The sequence below is a fragment of the Hibiscus syriacus genome, unplaced genomic scaffold (assembly GCF_006381635.1).
Source record: "Hibiscus syriacus cultivar Baekdansim isolate YM2019G1 unplaced genomic scaffold, ASM638163v2 tig00112632_pilon, whole genome shotgun sequence".
NCBI classification, from domain to species: Eukaryota; Viridiplantae; Streptophyta; class Magnoliopsida; order Malvales; family Malvaceae; genus Hibiscus; species Hibiscus syriacus.
Window position 1 is genome coordinate 215,323 of NW_024063371.1, and position 18,655 is coordinate 233,977.

General features: G+C 34.6%; 2 protein-coding genes and 1 pseudogene across 2 annotated transcripts; 2 read left to right on the top strand and 1 right to left on the bottom strand.

Annotated features, from left to right (window-relative positions):
* The first annotated feature begins 278 nt into the window (after positions 1-278).
* On the top strand, positions 279-5,255 carry LOC120182232 (eukaryotic translation initiation factor-like). The gene is made up of 9 exons (XM_039187235.1): positions 279-693; positions 1,118-1,189; positions 1,441-1,536; positions 1,681-1,881; positions 2,471-2,568; positions 3,151-3,238; positions 3,337-3,687; positions 3,789-4,031; positions 4,130-5,255. Exons 1-9 carry the CDS (start codon positions 520-522, stop codon positions 4,934-4,936), a joined length of 2,130 nt encoding a protein of 709 aa, XP_039043166.1. The 5' UTR covers positions 279-519; the 3' UTR covers positions 4,937-5,255.
* A 1,559-nt stretch (positions 5,256-6,814) lies between these two features.
* Positions 6,815-10,299, top strand: LOC120182162 (annotated as a pseudogene).
* Positions 10,300-12,141: 1,842 nt separating this feature from the next.
* On the bottom strand, positions 12,142-13,675 carry LOC120182178 (probable cellulose synthase A catalytic subunit 1 [UDP-forming]). The gene is made up of 3 exons (XM_039187177.1): positions 13,542-13,675; positions 13,098-13,448; positions 12,142-13,002 (listed from the first exon to the last, which is right to left on the bottom strand). The coding sequence occupies exons 2-3, from the start codon at positions 13,395-13,397 to the stop codon at positions 12,316-12,318; spliced, it is 987 nt and encodes a 328-aa protein (XP_039043108.1). The 5' UTR covers positions 13,398-13,448; positions 13,542-13,675; the 3' UTR covers positions 12,142-12,315.
* Between the last annotated feature and the right edge of the window lie 4,980 nt (positions 13,676-18,655).

An 18,655-nucleotide genomic window follows, 5' to 3' on the forward strand; every position in this document is an offset into this window, starting at 1 on the left:
GATGTAACACACACAAACACACACATATTAATTTAAATTAGGTATATTTTATTTAATAAAAATAATATATATATATATTTATTAAATAAAATAGACCTAATTTAATAATTATTAAGAAGAGCTAAGGGTAAAATTGTCAATTAAAACCAAAGAAATCTAGGCAAGTTCCGAACCCCGAAAGAATCCGGAAGGATAGTGATGTAATTACGCAAAAATATTAATTCAGAATCGGATTCATAAATAAAAGAAAATGACTAAAAAAAAAGGAGTAGGAAAAAACCTTTCCAAAACAAGGGTTTGTTTTTCACTCTACCGTCCTAGCACATAGTTTCTTCTCTTCTTGGCGCTCCCGCTGAAGAGAGAGAAGAAAAGAAGCTCACTTTCATCTCCCTTAAGCTCTATTTATCAAACCTCCTTTTCTTTTTCCCTTTCAGATTCAGCGTTTTACGTATCGCTGAGTTCTTTGTTCTTTTTATCGGCCGGCCGGAAATTGAATCTTACGTGAGAAAAGATCGAGTTATGCAGCAGGGTGATCAGACGGTGTTGAGCTTAAGGCCTGGTGGTGGTCGAGGGAGCAGACTCCTTGGTTCTTCTTCATCATCATCCTCTTCCTCTTTATCCTTTGGTTCCATTTCTTCCGATCTCCCCCTTTTTCGTCCCCATGGCGGCGCTACTCCTTCGTTTTCCATTAAGGTTATATATTTTTATTATTTTTTTAAAAATTTTTATCTCAGTATTATTGGATCTAGACTTCTTATTGATTTGGATTTATTATAGATGTTTTCTTTCAAATGTTAGTGTAGAGGCTGTTCCGTGGTGCTCTCTGATGTTAATTTGGTGGGAGATTTGATTTTATCGATGTTATCGTTGATTGCATGAAATTTTTAAGATATATTCTATTGTTGAGAGGTTGTAACTTCATCCTTTGTATTCTTTAGTGGCATACTTGTTATTTTCTCAAATTACGTTGTTATTTACGAATGAAAGAATACGCAGTTTTTTTTTCAGTAATATATTTTTAACATCCTCCGAATTGGTATACAATAGCTTATACAAGTAATTGTATGTTTTTTTGGGGTAATAAATAACAGAGTTGTTAATTGTTTTACTGTTGTAGGCTGGAGACTCACGATTTGAGGGTCGTGAGCGTGTACGGTACACTAGGGACCAGCTTCTACATCTTAGGGAGGTAAGTGCACGACCTTATTCACCATACTTCTAAAACCCAAATTTAAAAGAACAATTAGGCCTTTTATTTGCATGCAAGCAAGTTATTCAATGTGTTAGCATTCTGTTTCAATCATATTGAGTTGGCCATATGAATACGTTGTTCAGCATTTTCCTAATTAGTTTCAGCTACTGGGTTGAAATCTAATGGCACTTTGGCTTTTCTTGATAGAATATCTGATTATGCTGTTTGCCATAATGCACTCTCTTTAGGCTGTAGAAGTTTCTGATGAGATTCTCAAAATCAAACGAGAAATTGAAGTGGAACTCTTTGGTGAAGATCAGAACTGGAGTCGTGGAGAAAGCAATGTAAGCTCTAAGTCCGCCTTTGCATTTTCAATAGTCTTATTTTGGTAGTAAATAACCGCCTTGATAAAGTTCCTGTATTTCCAAATCTTACTGCCAAGGAATTATTATTTGATAGCACTTGTATATTTTCTTAACTTTTGCTAGCCGCCGAATCAGATTCAGACTCGTTACTCTGAGCCTGACAATCGTGATTGGCGTAATCGTTCAGCACAGTTTCCTTCAACTGGAGAGGAGAGGTCTTGGGAATCACTTCGGGATAGAGAATTGGGGAACCGTTATGAATCTAATCTTCAAGATCAACTCAACTCTCAGTTCTCGAGGGCTCAAGTCTCTTCTAACCAAGGGGTAATTCTCTTTAAATGAGACTCTTTTTGTCTATTTAAGATTTCCTTTTTCTTCATCTTATTGTTTGTCTCGACTGCTTGCTACTTTTTTGTGGAGTTGTTGGGTGGGTATTCAAGGCATGTTGTGATGTGTTTCAGTCAATTTAACTTTCTATAGGTGAATTTACATTGGACGTTAGTGTTGGCATTGGCAGTTCTGCTTCACTTAAAAGCTTGACCTCTATGTATTTAGGTCTATCAGAAAACAACGGTTCAATCAGTTCTTCAGTTATTTTAAAAATGGTTTATGTATAATAATTAGATGGGTCAACAGACCTGGTAACTGTGCATTTAGGATTTTCTTTTATTCATTTTATCAACTCATCTGCTCATTTTTTTTTCTATCAAAAAAAAAAAAACTCATCTGCTCATTTTCATTGCATTATTTTCGATTTTAGTGATAGCATCCTAGGAACTCTGCCACTTATGGTCTCTTCATATTAGCTTCTTTGTATTCATTCTGTTATTGTAAGAACTATGTTTACCCCTTTAGCAATCTCAGTCTGTATCTCAAATTTGGCATTAAGATTCTGTTTCCTTTGTTGAATCAGGGAGGACCAACTCCAGCGTTGGTTAAGGCTGAGGTGCCATGGTCAGTGAGAAGGGGGGCTCTTTCCGACAAAGAGCGTGTTCTAAAGACTGTGAAAGGGTAAATATATTAAAAATATATTTCTTGCATCTTGCAAGTCTTTGATTTCTGTGACTAAGATAAACCATACTAGTAGGTTTCTTGCATCACATATTTATCACTGATTCCTATTAATACCTTAAAGTAGACCGTGCTTTCATTTATCTTATTATTCACTGATCTGGTTTTGAATTTAACATAATGGCAGCCTAATAGTATTTGTAGCAAACACACATTGTAGTGTGTTCTATTTACTGAAACAAGGCATTTCCACGAATGTCTTTGGAATCTGCTATGGTCTATCGATTTCTCGAATTCCAAGTTAAATAGTGTTCAGAGTGGCTGGTGTTAGAACTTCTAATTTTTGTTGCTGCTGAACGTGAGATGCTTTCATTCTTACAAAATTTCACAATAGTGTAAAATTCAAATGAATCTTATGTTAGATTACTCCAGTCCATGCTGCCACGTCTTCCATTTTAAAAAAAAATTACTAGCTTGCTTAAGTGGATTTGATTTTGTCGAGTTTAATCCTTTGTCTGCAACTAATTCATGATTTTAGCAATGAATTGCTGTTATTTCTGAATGGTTGTGTTATATGTGCAGAATACTGAACAAGTTGACTCCTGAGAAGTATGATCTTCTGAAGGGTCAACTTATTGATTCTGGTATCACATCTGCCGATATCTTGAAGGTTATTGGTTTTTAGATCTCTGTTCTTTTTTATTACATGTGTTTGCATACTTCTATTTGTGTAAACGTATTACTGATGATATCTCCCTCTCTTTATAGGGTGTTATTTCTCTGATTTTTGATAAGGCTGTTCTGGAGCCCACTTTTTGTCCTATGTATGCTCTTCTGTGTTCTGATCTTAACGATAAGCTCCCTCCATTCCCATCCGATGAACCTGGTGGAAAAGAGATCACATTTAAGCGAGTCCTCTTGAATATCTGTCAGGAGGCATTTGAGGGGGCTGACAGGCTTAGGCAAGAAGTGGGGCAGATGACTACCCCTGAAGAGGAGATGGAACGTAGAGATAAAGAAAGGATAGTCAAGCTTCGGACTCTTGGTAATATTCGTTTAATTGGTGAGCTTCTAAAGCAGAAAATGGTACCTGAGAAGATTGTGCATCACATTGTACAGGTTGTTGATGATACTTCTTTTCTCATGGTCTTATGAATCGGACTTGGTTTTTAGTAATTTACTAGTACATGTGTGTGTATTTTGCTTATTATGGTGAACAGGAGCTCTTGGGTCCTGATACTAAAGTTTGTCCTGCTGAGGAGAATGTTGTGGCCATTTGTCAGTTTTTCAACATTATTGGTAAACAGCTTGATGAGATTCCAAAATCACGGCGCATAAATGATGTCTACTTCAACAGACTGAAGGAATTGACTAAAAATCCTCAGCTTGCACCAAGATTGAGATTTATGGTTCGTGATGTCCTTGATCTACGTGCAAACAACTGGATTCCCAGACGTGAGGAGGTAATTTATGAAGATCAATATTATCTTGAATTTGGTAGATGGTTGACATGCTCGTTTTGATGGGTTTTGATATATCTTTTTTGTATTGATTTTTGTAGGTGAAAGCCAAAACAATTACAGAAATTCATTCGGAGGCTGAAAAAAATCTTGGGCTGCGCCCAGGTGCTACTGCAAGTATGAGGAATAGTCGTGTTGTTTCTGTTGGTCCAGTAAGTCCTGGTCCCGGAGGTTTTCCTATCACTCATCCTGGTACTGGGGGTATGATGCCTGGAATGCCGGGAACTAGGAGGATGCCTGGTATGCCTGGAATGGACGATGGTAATTGGGAGGTTCCCAAAACCCGCTCAATGCCAAGGGGTGATGGAATTGGTACACAGCCTGGAGGGCGTGTCCCGTCACCATCAACCAATAAGTTGACACCTATGAATCCAAGGCTGTTACCTCAAGGTAGCAGTGGTCTGATGAGTGGTAGGACAAGTGCCTTGTTGCAGGGTAGTTCTACCCCTCCTGCTAGGCCATCCAACTTAAATTTAGAAGTTGAGCCTGTTGCACAACCTTCTCTTTCTACCAAACCCACTGCAGTGACTGCCATGTCTCCACCACCAACTCAGACTGCCAGACATAACCCAGATCTTCTGAGAAAAACACGGGCACTGTTGGAGGAATATTTCAGCATTAGGTTGCTGGATGAAGCGTTGCAGTGCGTGGAGGAGCTAAAGTCTCCAGCATACCACCCTGAAGTCGTTTCTTTAGCGATCTCCATTGCCTTGGAAAAAGAAATGGAAGATGACTTCTACCAGAAAGCCGTGCTTGATGCAACAATGAGAATAGTTACTTCAGATCCTTTGGGGAAAGCGCTGTTGGATGCACAGGCGACCGAGGTTGAGGCCTGTAAGAAATTCTAGGTTTTGCATTCTATTTTTAGTTACCATCCATCCATCCATCCGTGCACAAGGACTAGTGCTTTCTATCACCTCTCAACTATATCGTCGTCCACTAAAATTTCCCCCTTGAGTAATTTTGATTGATGAAGTGCAGCTTCCTGTCAATGACAGGCAAACTTTTATTGAGTCATTTTTCTCCGGGTTCGTAGAGATGTGTTTTATCGAGGGAAAGAAAAAACAAACACAAATGCCATGTATTTTGCCCTTTGGCTAATACATGAAGTTCCCGGAAAGGAAATGGTCACACTACCTAAAAGGGGATCCAGTTGTTTTCTATTTTCTATTTTTTTTTTGACTGAGCTATTTATTTAGTTTATTGTTGAACTTAGTCCCATAAATCTCTAGTTTTTATGTTTTTTTCCTTCCAGAATTAAAGTGAAAACCCATTATAACTTTGTAGTGGTAGGCAGTTAAAACGACCTGCATTATATATATGTGTGTGTCATTTTATCTTTTTTTATTAATCAAAAGATGGTATCTGTTCCTTTTAGTATTTTTGGTGTTCGAATCCAAAATCTCGGAAAAATTGTTCTTTTATCACCGATAACGTTTGGTTTGTTCGTAGACAACACATCGTCATTTGACATTGAACACTCGTACTTTTAGTGTTTATGGTGTTTGAATCCGGAAGAGAACAATAATTATTTTGGTCGATTTGTGTCATTTATCTCTTAATATCATCAGTAAGAGCAGTATTAATTGTTGTGAATTTTACTTCTCTCTCAAACTTTGGTATCAATTCCACATTTTTAATACCTATTGTTAGAATTAAAACAGAAATTTATCTGTCATTTCGATTAATCACAGCTGCCAATTATCCCAACTAAAGTCTAATGTAATATGAACATTTTCCTTATCAAACCCAGGGTCATTTCTGTGAGAATCAAAGCATTACAGTTGAGAAAGAAGAAAAACTTTGAAGGGAACTGTAAAAGAGATGGAATGATAATTAAAATAAAATCGTGTAAAAGAAATTAGAGAAGCAAAAGTGATGAAAGGAATGCCTAAATCCCTACCACCCATTAATTTTTTTGTAGTAAAATACACATCTAATATTTAAACTATTACTTTTAGTCTGTTTTAGCACTCAAACTATATTTAATATTTAGCTTTTATTTTATTTTATTATTCATAGTTAAAAGCTTAATATATTTAGTACTTAAATTATTAATTTTGATCAGTTTTAATATTTAGACTTTTAATATTTTCAAAACGTAATTTTAAATTTTGAATATGGGTACTAGAATGAAATCAAAAATAAATTGTAGGTATAATTTTAAAAAAAGCATGAAGGTTTAGATACTAAAATGAATTAAAATTAACAATTAAAGTATTAAAGGGGTAATTTATCTAAAAATGTAAAACACAGTTTTACATTGAAATGTAAGTCCCCTAGTTGGGGTAATATATGTACATGTGCATGATTTGAGGATCTGCTTTACTTTGCTTCGCCTTGTTATGTAGACTGGATCGAGTGGTTTAGAGCAATGCTATGCTCTATAATAATAGCACTAAAATTGGCTCTAATATCACTGCAAAAATATGTATATAAGGTGCAAAGCTAGCTATGGAGATGGAGCCAAAATAGAATTATAAAAATCTAATAAAAATGGATACTTTTGCCATGTTTCCTGTTAAAATAAATATTAAGAAACACATCAAATACTGAAATCTCCAGCGGAGCAGCTTCAGAATTGCTGAGCGGAATTCGGAAGTAGAGCAAAAACCTAACATCGTCATCTTCCCTTCCACTCTACCCTACATACCAAATCGAAGCAGACCTACTATTTTAATATTTAATATACTTTCCTTTTCTGAGTGCTGATTATAAGAGAAGGGAAAGAGGAAAAAAAAGGGAACCCTTGCCTGCGAGAATCGGATTCATTCACCTACCATCCATCCCTTTTGTTTTAGTATTTCACCCCCTTTCCATTTTAAGGATTCTTAAATTTTCATCCATCTGTTGTTTCTATCGCTTCTTTTCTTTGGATTCTTCAAAAGGTTTGGTTTTTTCTTACACCCTGTTATCGAAAATGGTTTTCTTACGTTCCTGTTTGTTCAAAGTCGATTCTTTACTTGACAATCACCCTCAGTTTTCTTGAAGCAATGGAAAAACGGATTGAATAGCCTTAGAACAAAGGCATTTTTTTCCAAGCAATTTTCTCTGTTTTTATTTTCAATTGTATTGTTTTTCAATTATGAGCAAGAAAGGAATGTCGTTGTTTGATGATAAGAGAGATGGGGTTTTCTCCACATGTGATTTGGGGTCTCAATGGAGTCTCGAACCGAATAACTCTTATCCAGGCGGCTTATTTGCAAGCGTTGGTCAAATGGGAATGGGATTTGGCGTTTCGCCCAACTCCCCAACTCCCCGTGACAATGGTGGGACCAAACCTCCATTTTCCGATTTGTTTGCCAAGTATTTACCAATTGGGGTTGTAGGATGGCTGGAAGGTGAAGCGGCGTCGAAAAAGAAGAAGAAAGGTGGCCTAAAGCTGAAAATCAAGGTTTCCGATCCTTCACTAAGAAGGTTAATAAGCGGTGGCATCGCCGGGGCGGTTTCAAGGACTTGCGTTGCGCCACTAGAGACAATAAGGACGCATTTGATGGTTGGGAGCAGTGGGAATTCTACAACTGAGGTCTTCCATAATATATTGCAGACTGATGGGTGGAAAGGTTTATTTAGGGGTAATCTTGTTAATGTGATTCGAGTTGCACCTAGCAAGGCCATTGAGGTAATGAATCCCTGAATTGCAAATGGTATTTTTATTAACGTTGTCCAGTTTGTTTGTTTTTTCATTTTGTGGTACTGATATTGCTCTGCCGGTTGCTTGGTTTTGAGCTTTCTGATGTTCTTTATGCACTATAAAGTAATATTGGTTCATTTAAATGATAGTGTTTTCTTGTTTTAGCTTATGTTTCTTGATGTCAATCTTTCCCATGTTTGTTATTGTTTCAAATTCTTATATAGTTTAGGTATTTTCTTCGTATTTTCTATTGATTATCTAATTTCGGACCCTCTGGAATTTCTTGTTTTATTTAGTGTTTGTCTAATTGAATTGGTTTCTTTATTATTTCATGTTAACAATACAACTCTTCAAGCTAAAATGTAGATTGTTACCTTAACTAGATCAAAGTGAGTGATTGTTTTCTGATCGGTTGGATAGATACTTTGGATAAGCAATTTGATAAAAGTAATGGTAAAAATACAGGTGCCGGTCACTATGGTATTTCGTTAAATCCCTTGAAGGGTCTTTTGGTGGTAACTATTCTTGGATGACACTACTATGAAACAGTAAATAAAATGGCTAGAAAGTTTTTACTTTCTGTTCTATTTTCTGGACATGTCATCGATATGGTGGTTGGATATCATCAATTGAATATGTAATTGACTAAGGATAGTCTTCTTTATGGTTCTATTCTTCCTAAAAGAACTTTCATCATAATGAACACTCTATGCATACACTGTTTCACCTTTCTGCTCCATCCGAAGCCAAATAATTCTCACTGAATGATGTTTCCATGTCTTAGTTAATTCCTCAGCCAACATTGTCTGTTGCTGTTGTTTCTTTTGTTATTTTTTTGCATCTTCTCATTATTTTACTAAAGATTTAGTATACATGTATCTCTCATAAACATCTACTTGCCGGCACTTGCTTCTATCTGGTTAAATATCATCAACTGAATATGCAATTGGTTTACGTTTAAAATATAATATGTAATTGACTAAGGAGATATGCGAAACCATTGAAGATGTAATTATTTTAGCATGTAGATCAATCGTGTTGGGCTGTTGGCGTAAATTCTACTCTCAAATATCTATTATATTGTTATTGTTGATTATTAAATCTTCTTTTTGTATGACTAGGTTGTAAACAAGGCTTTTGATGCATTTTTCTTTTTCTGCAACGGTGTTCTTTTTTGTTCTTATCTTCTCAATGATTAAACTTTGAAACATATGAAAGAAGTGGACAAGACAAGTACGGGCATTGCTTGTCATAGATCGATTGTTGGTGAGAGTTGCTGCCATGAGTTCTATGCTTTTTACTACTATGTCATCTTTGGTTGTGCTTGTTTAGTTCAATTCCTCGACTAAATATGCTTAAGTTTTTCTTCATATTAGTATCCACGGGTGTTTGGTTGTTGGCTTGTTGCTAAGAATAGTTTTGCAAGTTCTATCCCTGTAGGTAAATAAATTATGATTATACGCACTTTTATATTGAAACATATTAGTACTGTTTAGTCAAAAGAGAGTTGCAATTATTCCTGACACGTTCTTATCCATTTCCCATGTACTGCAGCTATTTGCTTTCGATACCGTGAATAAGCTGTTGTCACCCAAACCTGGGGAAGAATCAAAGATTCCAATTCCTGCCTCGTTAATTGCTGGGGCCTGTGCTGGAGTCAGCTCAACTTTGGTGACCTATCCTCTTGAGTTAGTCAAGACTCGAATAACCATTGAGGTAATCCCGGTCTAGAACTTGCAATTCACAGAGTAAAAGTGTGTGTTAGCTTAAATACTTGTTAATTTTGCAGAAGGACATGTATGATGGTATACTTGATGCTTTCTTAAAAATACTGCGAAAGGAGGGCCCTGCTGAACTTTACAGAGGCCTTGCTCCTAGTCTCATTGGAGTAATTCCGTATGCCGCCACAAATTATTTTGCATATGATTCTTTACGGAGATTATACCGTAAAATTTCTAAAGAGGAGAAAATTGGGAACATCGAAACACTTCTAATTGGATCACTAGCTGGGGCCATTTCAAGTAGTGCTACGTTCCCGCTGGAGGTGGCTCGTAAGCACATGCAGGTTGGAGCACTAAGTGGAAGACAGGTCTACAAGAATGTGGTGCATGCACTCTTAAGCATTCTCGAACAAGATGGGATTCATGGTCTGTATAAAGGTTTGGGGCCCGAGTTGCATGAAGTTGGTACCTGCTGCTGGAATTTCTTTCATGTGTTATGAAGCATGCAAAAGGATACTGGTTGACAAAGATGACGACGATGCATAGAGTTTCCGGTCAAGATAGAATAACAATAACTCATCTTTTGGAACACAAGAATGAGAAGACATTGTTTTAGGTGGTTCATCTTTTTTTTATTTTTAAATATTTTTCTCCTGCTGAATTATTTTTGTTGAGGGATTAGTTCAGGTTGCGGCGTTTGCAAGGGAAGAAATAATGATGCAAGTCAAATTAGTTGGCATACAGTTTACTTTGGCCTTGAAATTGAGACAGATAAGTTTATGTTTTATGAACGGAAAAAATACTTGTTGAGTAATGTTTTAGCAGCCATTTAAGTCGGGTTACTCTTTTTGATCCATTTTATCATTCCTGCTAGTGATTTTACATGTTTCCAGTGTATAGAAAGCGTCATGCAAGAACAAATACAAGCATCTTGAAAGCAAGACTTTAGAATCAGCATGGGATGAATCGAGGGGAACTGACGGCTGATCATCCTTTAAAATTTTAATTTTTCATGTAATATAGATATTTCTGTATATTTTTTTTTATTAATAAATCTATTTTCGTCCCCTCTTAACATAAAGTAAAGCAACCGTGTGCTTGTTATAACTTGCGTCTGAAAACCAAATACCACAGTCATGCAGCACCGTAGAAGAAAGGAATTAACAACAAATTTGAATATTGAATAACGGCCATAATATTTTTTACAAAAATTCCTAAAATCTCATCACAGTGGCTAAGCTTCACTCACAGGCAAACAAGCGAAGAACTGTTAAAGATGCTCACAAATGTAACAACACGATGATAAAATTAATGGTGCATCTTTTTCTTGTCTTAGCATTACTCATTATCCAAGGCTTCCTCAGCAGCAGCTGCCATCAACTTATCAAACTTCTCCGACTTCCCCAGCAGTATTTCAATCTACAATATACTAAATTGCAACAAGATAAGTTCAACCGTGTTCATTAGAATTTACATTAAGTGTTAAATGATTTAAAATGGACCAATAAATAGTACAGATGAATTTTAATATATATTATTCCATTCTAACCTACCAATTAATAGAAGTTATGTCCCTTAACTACACAATAACAAGAGGCCTCCCTGTACATCTAATTGCTCTAACAGTCTTGCAAACAAAAGAATAGGGCTATTCCCCAAAGTGGTCAGTCTAATGTGAACCATGTGATAAAGTAACTTTAAGAAAATCATTATGTATGTATTTTCAACTTACTTTTGCATTTTGTACTGGTCGTCCACCCGATTCCTCTCTCATGACAATGGTAGAAGTCATGATTTCTGACATATAATGCATATATATCTCAATGCTAAGTTTGAGTTCTCAACATGAAATGAAAGCTAAAAGGTATCTTTGTTAAGGGTAAAACTCACTTTTCTCAATGGCCAAGCCATTGTTCTTCAATATCTCGGCAATGGTGACAACAGTAGCAATAGCTGTGAGGAAGCATTTCAAGCGAGTTATAAAGAGAAACAAATAGTCAAGCGATATCTTTCTCACAACATTCAAAACCACATTGCAACAAAATCATAAATCACATGCCATAAATGTACACATAGCATTGTTTGTATGTCAAGGCAACGTGTTGTAAAACAATTTGTTCACTATGTTCCTTCAATTACATTGCAGTCATGGAAGGTAGAAAAACAAGTGTGTGAGCTCCATGATGCATTAGCCACACAGGTTGAAGCTATCAATTTATACGACAATTCTATCCCTTAAAAGCTAAACAGATAACATGTAATAAGAAGGTTAAACTACCTATTTAATTTTTCAAAATCATACATAATATTTAATTTTTATTTTATTTTAGTATCTCATGGTTAAAAACTTAACGCATTTAGTGCCTAAACTATCAGTTTTGATTTGTTTTAGTGCCTAAACTTTATTTTTTTCAAAAATTAATATTAATTTTTGAATAGGGTACTAAAATGAAAAAAAAAATTAAACTTAGGTGTGACTTTAGAAAAATTAAAAATTTAGATACTAAAACAGATCAAAATTGATATTTTAGATGCTAAATACGTAATTTATCCAATTTATAAGAGCATTATAAGATTAGATTTCAAAACATCAAGAAATACCAAGGAATAGTCTTTACTCCAATCTCAAACGAACGGTATAATTTGAGCACCTATTTTCTAATTAAGCCAATAAAGAAAAGAAGAGTAACAAGTCTCCTTCATAGCATTGGATGAATAAAAATATCTACATAATCCAAAACAATGCAAAGAACATTTAAAATTACACAACATCATGATCAAACTTCATCACTTATAATATACTTTGTAGAAGAATGGAAGTGAAGAAAAAGATATCTAAGGGTACTTGGTCTTAGGTCTCTCCATCTGGGATTTATGGTTTGTAACATCTCTCTCTCTCTCTCTCTCTTTGGTTATATACACACAATAGCCAACATGAAGGGGAGAGAGCATTTACAGGAATAAAATTATCCGAAAACGGAACTAACAGTTGATGCCACACTGACCGTTCGCAGCGGCTTTTGTAGCATACGATGTGAAGGGGTCGATACGCACCCACAGCAACGAGAAGATAGAAGCGAGAAGAATTAGACCACACGATGACGATCGTAGGGGTGCGGTTCTGACGACCCAACAGACCTTTCAAGAAAGGATACAAATGGGCAATCACCCAGATGGCGAAGAAAAGCTTGCCGAAAAGCGGACCCCAGGATTGGTAACCGCTGTTTATGGCATACGATACGCCGGGCACGATGCCCACCAGGTTGATAATAAGTACTGTGGTTGGAGGAATGAGAAGTGATGTCCATTTGAAAACATAAAGCTCTGCAAACTCGCCATCATCGTCGGATGCCTTTGAGGTGACAGTAAAGTTGGTATCTATTCCAGCAAGAACTTTCAGAAGACCCTGGAAAACAGCAAAGAGATGAGCTGATGTCCAGAACGGTTCATTTCTCCACCAGTCTTCAATACTGACACCACTCCATCTATGCTCAAGTATTCCAGTGGCAAAAATGGAGACGAAAAGGAGAATGAACCACATGCTAGCATAGTTGCTTATCTGCATAAAATTTGGTAGGAAAACATTAGTGTTAGAGGGTTGCAGGGGTAGAAATCCATCTTAAAGCAAAAAGTGAAGCTATAATAGTCGCTTACCTCGGGAATGATAAATTTTCCGGTCAGAAGGCAAACGGCTGGAAGCATACAATAAGCAAGCAAAGGAATAGAGGTAAGGGGGTAAACAATAGTGTTAATGTATGCCAGTCTCTCCAGAAGCCTCAATCTTCCTTTGTAACCATACCAGATGGGGCAATCCCTGCTCAGCACAATCTCAATAGAACCCAAGGCCCATCGAAGAACTTGGTTCAAACGATCGGAAAGATTGATAGGAGCAGATCCCTTAAATGCTGGACGAGGAGGCATGCAATAGATTGATATCCACCCACGGGCATGCATCTTAAAACCAGTCAAAATATCTTATGTAACAGAACCATAAATCCATCCAATCTGGTCACAGGAAAAAAAACAAAAGTGTTGGGGCGTATAAAAAGGGGAACTGGGTTAGGCACTACTAAAGGCCATGATACTTCACTAACTGACCTCCTTGCCCCATTCAGTCTCATCCTCGTATCCACAACTAATTACATGGATTGCTTCTTTTAAAAGCGTTGCAGGATTGGTTGATGGTGGAATGCCTCCTTGCTCCATGAAGGTAGCAGCAATAAACACCGGGGACTGATAGATAAGCAATCCAAAGCTATCTTTGTCTTCATGTTCACTTAATCATATGCATCACATTTTTGAGTTTCCAATGTTCAAACCTTTCCTTCCAACACCTATAACGGAGAGATGCGCTTAGTTTATTGGTTTAGATAAATTAAACGCTGACTTTCTCTTGATAACTTTGTTTCACTTGCAGTTTAGTTATGTTTTGAAAATGTATTCAAGTTTTTTATTTCTAATATATAATTATCATTTACCAAAAAGATTTAAAAATATATAATTGAGTTAAAAAAAGGGATAAAATCCATACTAAAATTTAAAAAATTAAAAAATATATGTGAAAGCCTTGTAACTTCATTTATTAAACTATTTAATATTATTTAAAAATGAAATACATGATAATTACTTAATGATGGTACCAATACCTAAATATACTTGTGACAACAACAGATTCGATGTTCTTGCCGACAATGTGACACCCAAACTAATTCAATAAAAAAATAAAACCACTACCTTTTTAAAAAATCTTATATACTATAGTGTAAGACATTGACCAAAATTTGGACACTTATGGGCTGTTTGTTTGCCTCTTAATAGAATCATTCAACGCGTTTGTTTCGCACCTCTGAATGATTCAATGCTGACCGATTCAGTGCTGACTGATTCAGTAAAAAAGTGCTGAATGATTTAGCATAGAAATACATTCTGAATGATTCAGAGTCATTATCAAACAACATGTCGCATTCAGAGCTAATTCATACAGAGCCTCTGAATCATTCAGCATTTGAATCATTCTGAAATAAACAAACAACCCCTTAGATTACGATTTTCAACCTCAATGGATACATTTTTGGTAATGTTTTCATTCTTCCTATATTAAAATTATAAATTTAAAAATAATGAAAAAAATCTCAAAATGCCATGGTAGGCGAGGTTGCTTTCTTGAACCTTACAAATTATTATATTTTATAATATAATAAGTATATATATATACATAATACAGGTAGCGGCGGATCCTAGATGATTTTCAGGGTGAGCACATATGTTGACAACATAAATTTTTTAAATAAAATGAGTATAAATAAAATTTTAAGGTGGACACCACCCTAAAAATAAGTAACTAATAAAAAAAATAAATTTCAAGGTGGGCACGAAATATTTTAGGTAAACACCATAAATGAAATAAGGAACTCATAAAAAAATTGAATTTGAGGGGGATAGTGCAGGAATTGAAGGCCCAAATATGGCCCACTACCGTAGGTTAATTATTTAGTTCAATACGACATTAGATATTTTATTTGTGAATTATGATATTTGTTATAGTGATTTAAAATTTATGTGATCATGATGAGTTTTAATAAAATATTTTTGTTATTGGAATTTGCACCTCAACCAGATAAATTCTAATAAAATACTTATATTTTTTTAGAATTTATCGCATCGACATATAAATTTAAATAAAAAATATTATTTAGTAAAACTCGTCCTCTGGACGTGACCGGTTTACACTGAACTATAGTATTTTTCGTAGATTTCAAATTAAAATCCGAGTACCCGCTTATTTTAGTGGGTCAATTTTGCCCCAATTATGATGTGTAAAGCCCAAGGCCAATGAAAGGTCAGGCACCTACCGATAAAAAAACTGGGCTCAGCCTTGGACAGAACACCATCTCATATTAAGAAAAAAAATATTGGTATAATGTCAGAAAAACGTCCATAATGTTTGTTTAATATTATTATAGTCATTATTTGGTTTTTTAGCATTTTAATTTCAAACGTTTTAATTAAGATAAAAATACTACACGTATTTGATTAGATAGTCACTTGAGCTCTTATTTTTTTCTTGAACTATTTTGACCCATAACGTTTTATTTTCAAATAAAAGACTCTTATTTTAAAGTATTACCTATTTGTTAGGATGAGCCTCATTAACTATTTTTTTATTATGTTGCTTATATATCTCGTTCTTGTAACAAAGTCGCCTATAAGCTAATTTCTTGGGCTCTTTTTTCAAGCAGTGACTTGTTCTTTGACTCGGTTTGTCCCGAGCTTATTGCTACCGATGTATCAAACAATATCGATCATGAGTAATATATCCTTTATATCCTTTCAATCATGAGGCAGCAATTAAAGCAATCCCACTGTGAAATTTGCATGAGAAAAACGCCCCCCTCATCAAGCTTTGGCAACTGTAAAAATGGGTTTTTTAAAAGGATTAAAAAGGCATAAACTTTAACCAGATTCAACATGCTTGGTTTTAAAAAGCTATTACTTTAAATAAATAAAAGAAAACCAACAAACAATGCTTTAAAAAGTTTTTCATATTTCCATGCTTTGAATTTGGATTTATTTACCCTTTTTTTAAAAAAAAAGAAAAGGGTTTTTAATTTTCGTCTTTGCTTTCAATGTTGACCATCACAGTATTGGCTGTCATTTTTTTCCATATGTATGGGGTAAGGGGGAGGTAAGATAGTAGGCTATCCCCAACACTAGATTGAGAGCAGCTTTCGTAAGAGACCGAGTTGACCATCACAGTATTGAATTTTTCAAATCATTTACCATCTCAAAGTGAACCAAATTTCTTCAGTTTTCAAGGGGCTTTTGAGGGGCCCTAAAGGATGTTTTGAAACCATGATTGTGCTCTTCTTTCATCTACCAATTTACCCCATCAATTGTCTTTTTCTTTTCTTTGTTGCTTTTTGGTTTTTTTCCATAATCAAGCAGATATTCGGGTTTGAGTTTCATAGATGCTAGGGGTGTGAGCGTTAAATGTTAAAAGTTTAAGAGTCATCTTTAAACATATACAACCTTTTACTTACCCCGGATTTTTAATTATATTAGGTTTAGAACTGATTAAAGTATTTTAGAAAATTTAATTTCAGCTTAATTTACATAATATTGTAGATTGATAGACGTTCAATATTTTAAACAAGTTGTTGATTTTATTTTGTTGATGGACCCATCTCGGGATGATTGGTACACCAATCATGGATACTTCCACCACTGAATAGAGCCAACAAACATCTCTCGCATCCCCATCATTGTTGAACAATGATTGCAACTAGTGCACTGAAAATGGGAGCAAATCCATCCATAACCATGTAGAAACTATAGCTCCACCAAAATCAAAACTCGGTTACAAAATGGTCATCCAACTATAAGACGTTATTTTGTTGAGTTTTCCGACTATTAATAGTTATATAATTATTCCTATGTTCCAAACAAATCTTTTTTTCGTTAAAAAATGATGATGGTTTGAGTTTGACGTTAACCTACCAATTAATATATGATAGTCGTTTGAGATTTTGAGATAAATTTTTATCATATCACAATCGTTAGGTTAACATCCAACTCAAATTATCATCAATTTTTTAACGAAAAATGATGAGTTTGGAACACAATGAATAATCAGATGATAATTTTGTAACTTTTAATAATCGAAAAATTCAATAAAAGAATATCTTATACTCGATAGATCATTTGTGTGCTTTTATCCTATTAATACTGATAAATGGTAATGACTCAACCCTGATAAAGAAAACATGATGGGATTGTGAGATGGGAAGTACTTTCACTTCACTGACATCAAAAAAAGCAAATGAGGATTGAGGAGCGAAGCAACGTAAAGCCAAGCTTAGAGTGAAACAAAGAATCATGGTGAAAGCTAAATCATGGATTGTAGTAGCAGACACACACTAATGAATTGCATGCACCCTTTTTGACCAATTTATTCTTTCAACTTAAAAAATGGATGGGTATAGATAGGGATGAACATATGACCTAACTTCAAGGGCGTAAATATACAAAATTATATTAAAATTTTAAGAGGTGAAAAATTATTTATATGAGATATGATATTAGATAACCAATAAAATAAATAAATAAATAAATAAAATATCTAAATCATAAGAGAGTTTGTACAAACCAACTAATATAAGTAGTTAAAAAAATATTATTCGTTATTCCTAGACGTCTCAAATTTGAGCACCAACGACTATAGGATATTTGAGCGTTCGTTGTCAAATGGTTGTGAGTTTTTACAACATATGCCGTCACTTGTAATCACTCTAAATTAATCTGATTTTTTTTTTAGAGAATTCAACACCCCGTAGAAGATCCACAATTATTTATTTATTTTATTGATTATGTCAACACTGAAATTTTTTATCTTATAAAAATTTTATGTTATGAATATATATGTATACCCTCAAAAATATTTTTGAATATGCACGAATCAGTCGTATTTTAACACCCATGAATCTATCCTCAGGTATAGATTAAACATCATTTAATTGTGATCTTTTAAGCCGACTAGTACTTGCCTTCACAGGAAGGAGATCTTCATAAATTTTAAGTAAATAATTTTCATGACCATATTTTTTTAAATCGTTTGATTTTAATTATAATTATATCAACTGTATTTTCATAAAAAAATATTTAATATATAATTTTTATTAAATTAAAAATATTATAGTAATGTATGTAACTACAAAATTTTCCATCCCTTTACTACAACGAGCTCTTTGGTATTAAAAGGGGACACTTACCTTTATATATTTATATTCAGGGATGGACTTAGACTAGGACGTGTGGGGGTGATCGTCCCTTAAAAATCTAAGATTATTATTTATTTTAGATTCTTTTATATAATTTTTATTGAAAATCTGTTTTTGTTTCCCCTAAAATTTTATAAGTTCAAATTCGCTCTTCTAACATAAATTCCTGAGTCCGTACCTTTTATACCCAAACCAAATTTATAAAGATGATCCATGAAAGTTTACCTTTAAAAGATTTGGAATCCTATGTGAATTATTCATTAAAAAAATCTTACATATACAAGCTGAAGCAGGATTACTCAAAGTAAACCCACCCAATAATCATAAAAAAAGATAATTAATTTGATCGAAAATTAGACTGATCAACACTTTTTCATTGTTTTGCAAAGTACAACGTATAAAGATGATTATCTTTCCCTTTTACCAGTCAAGGTA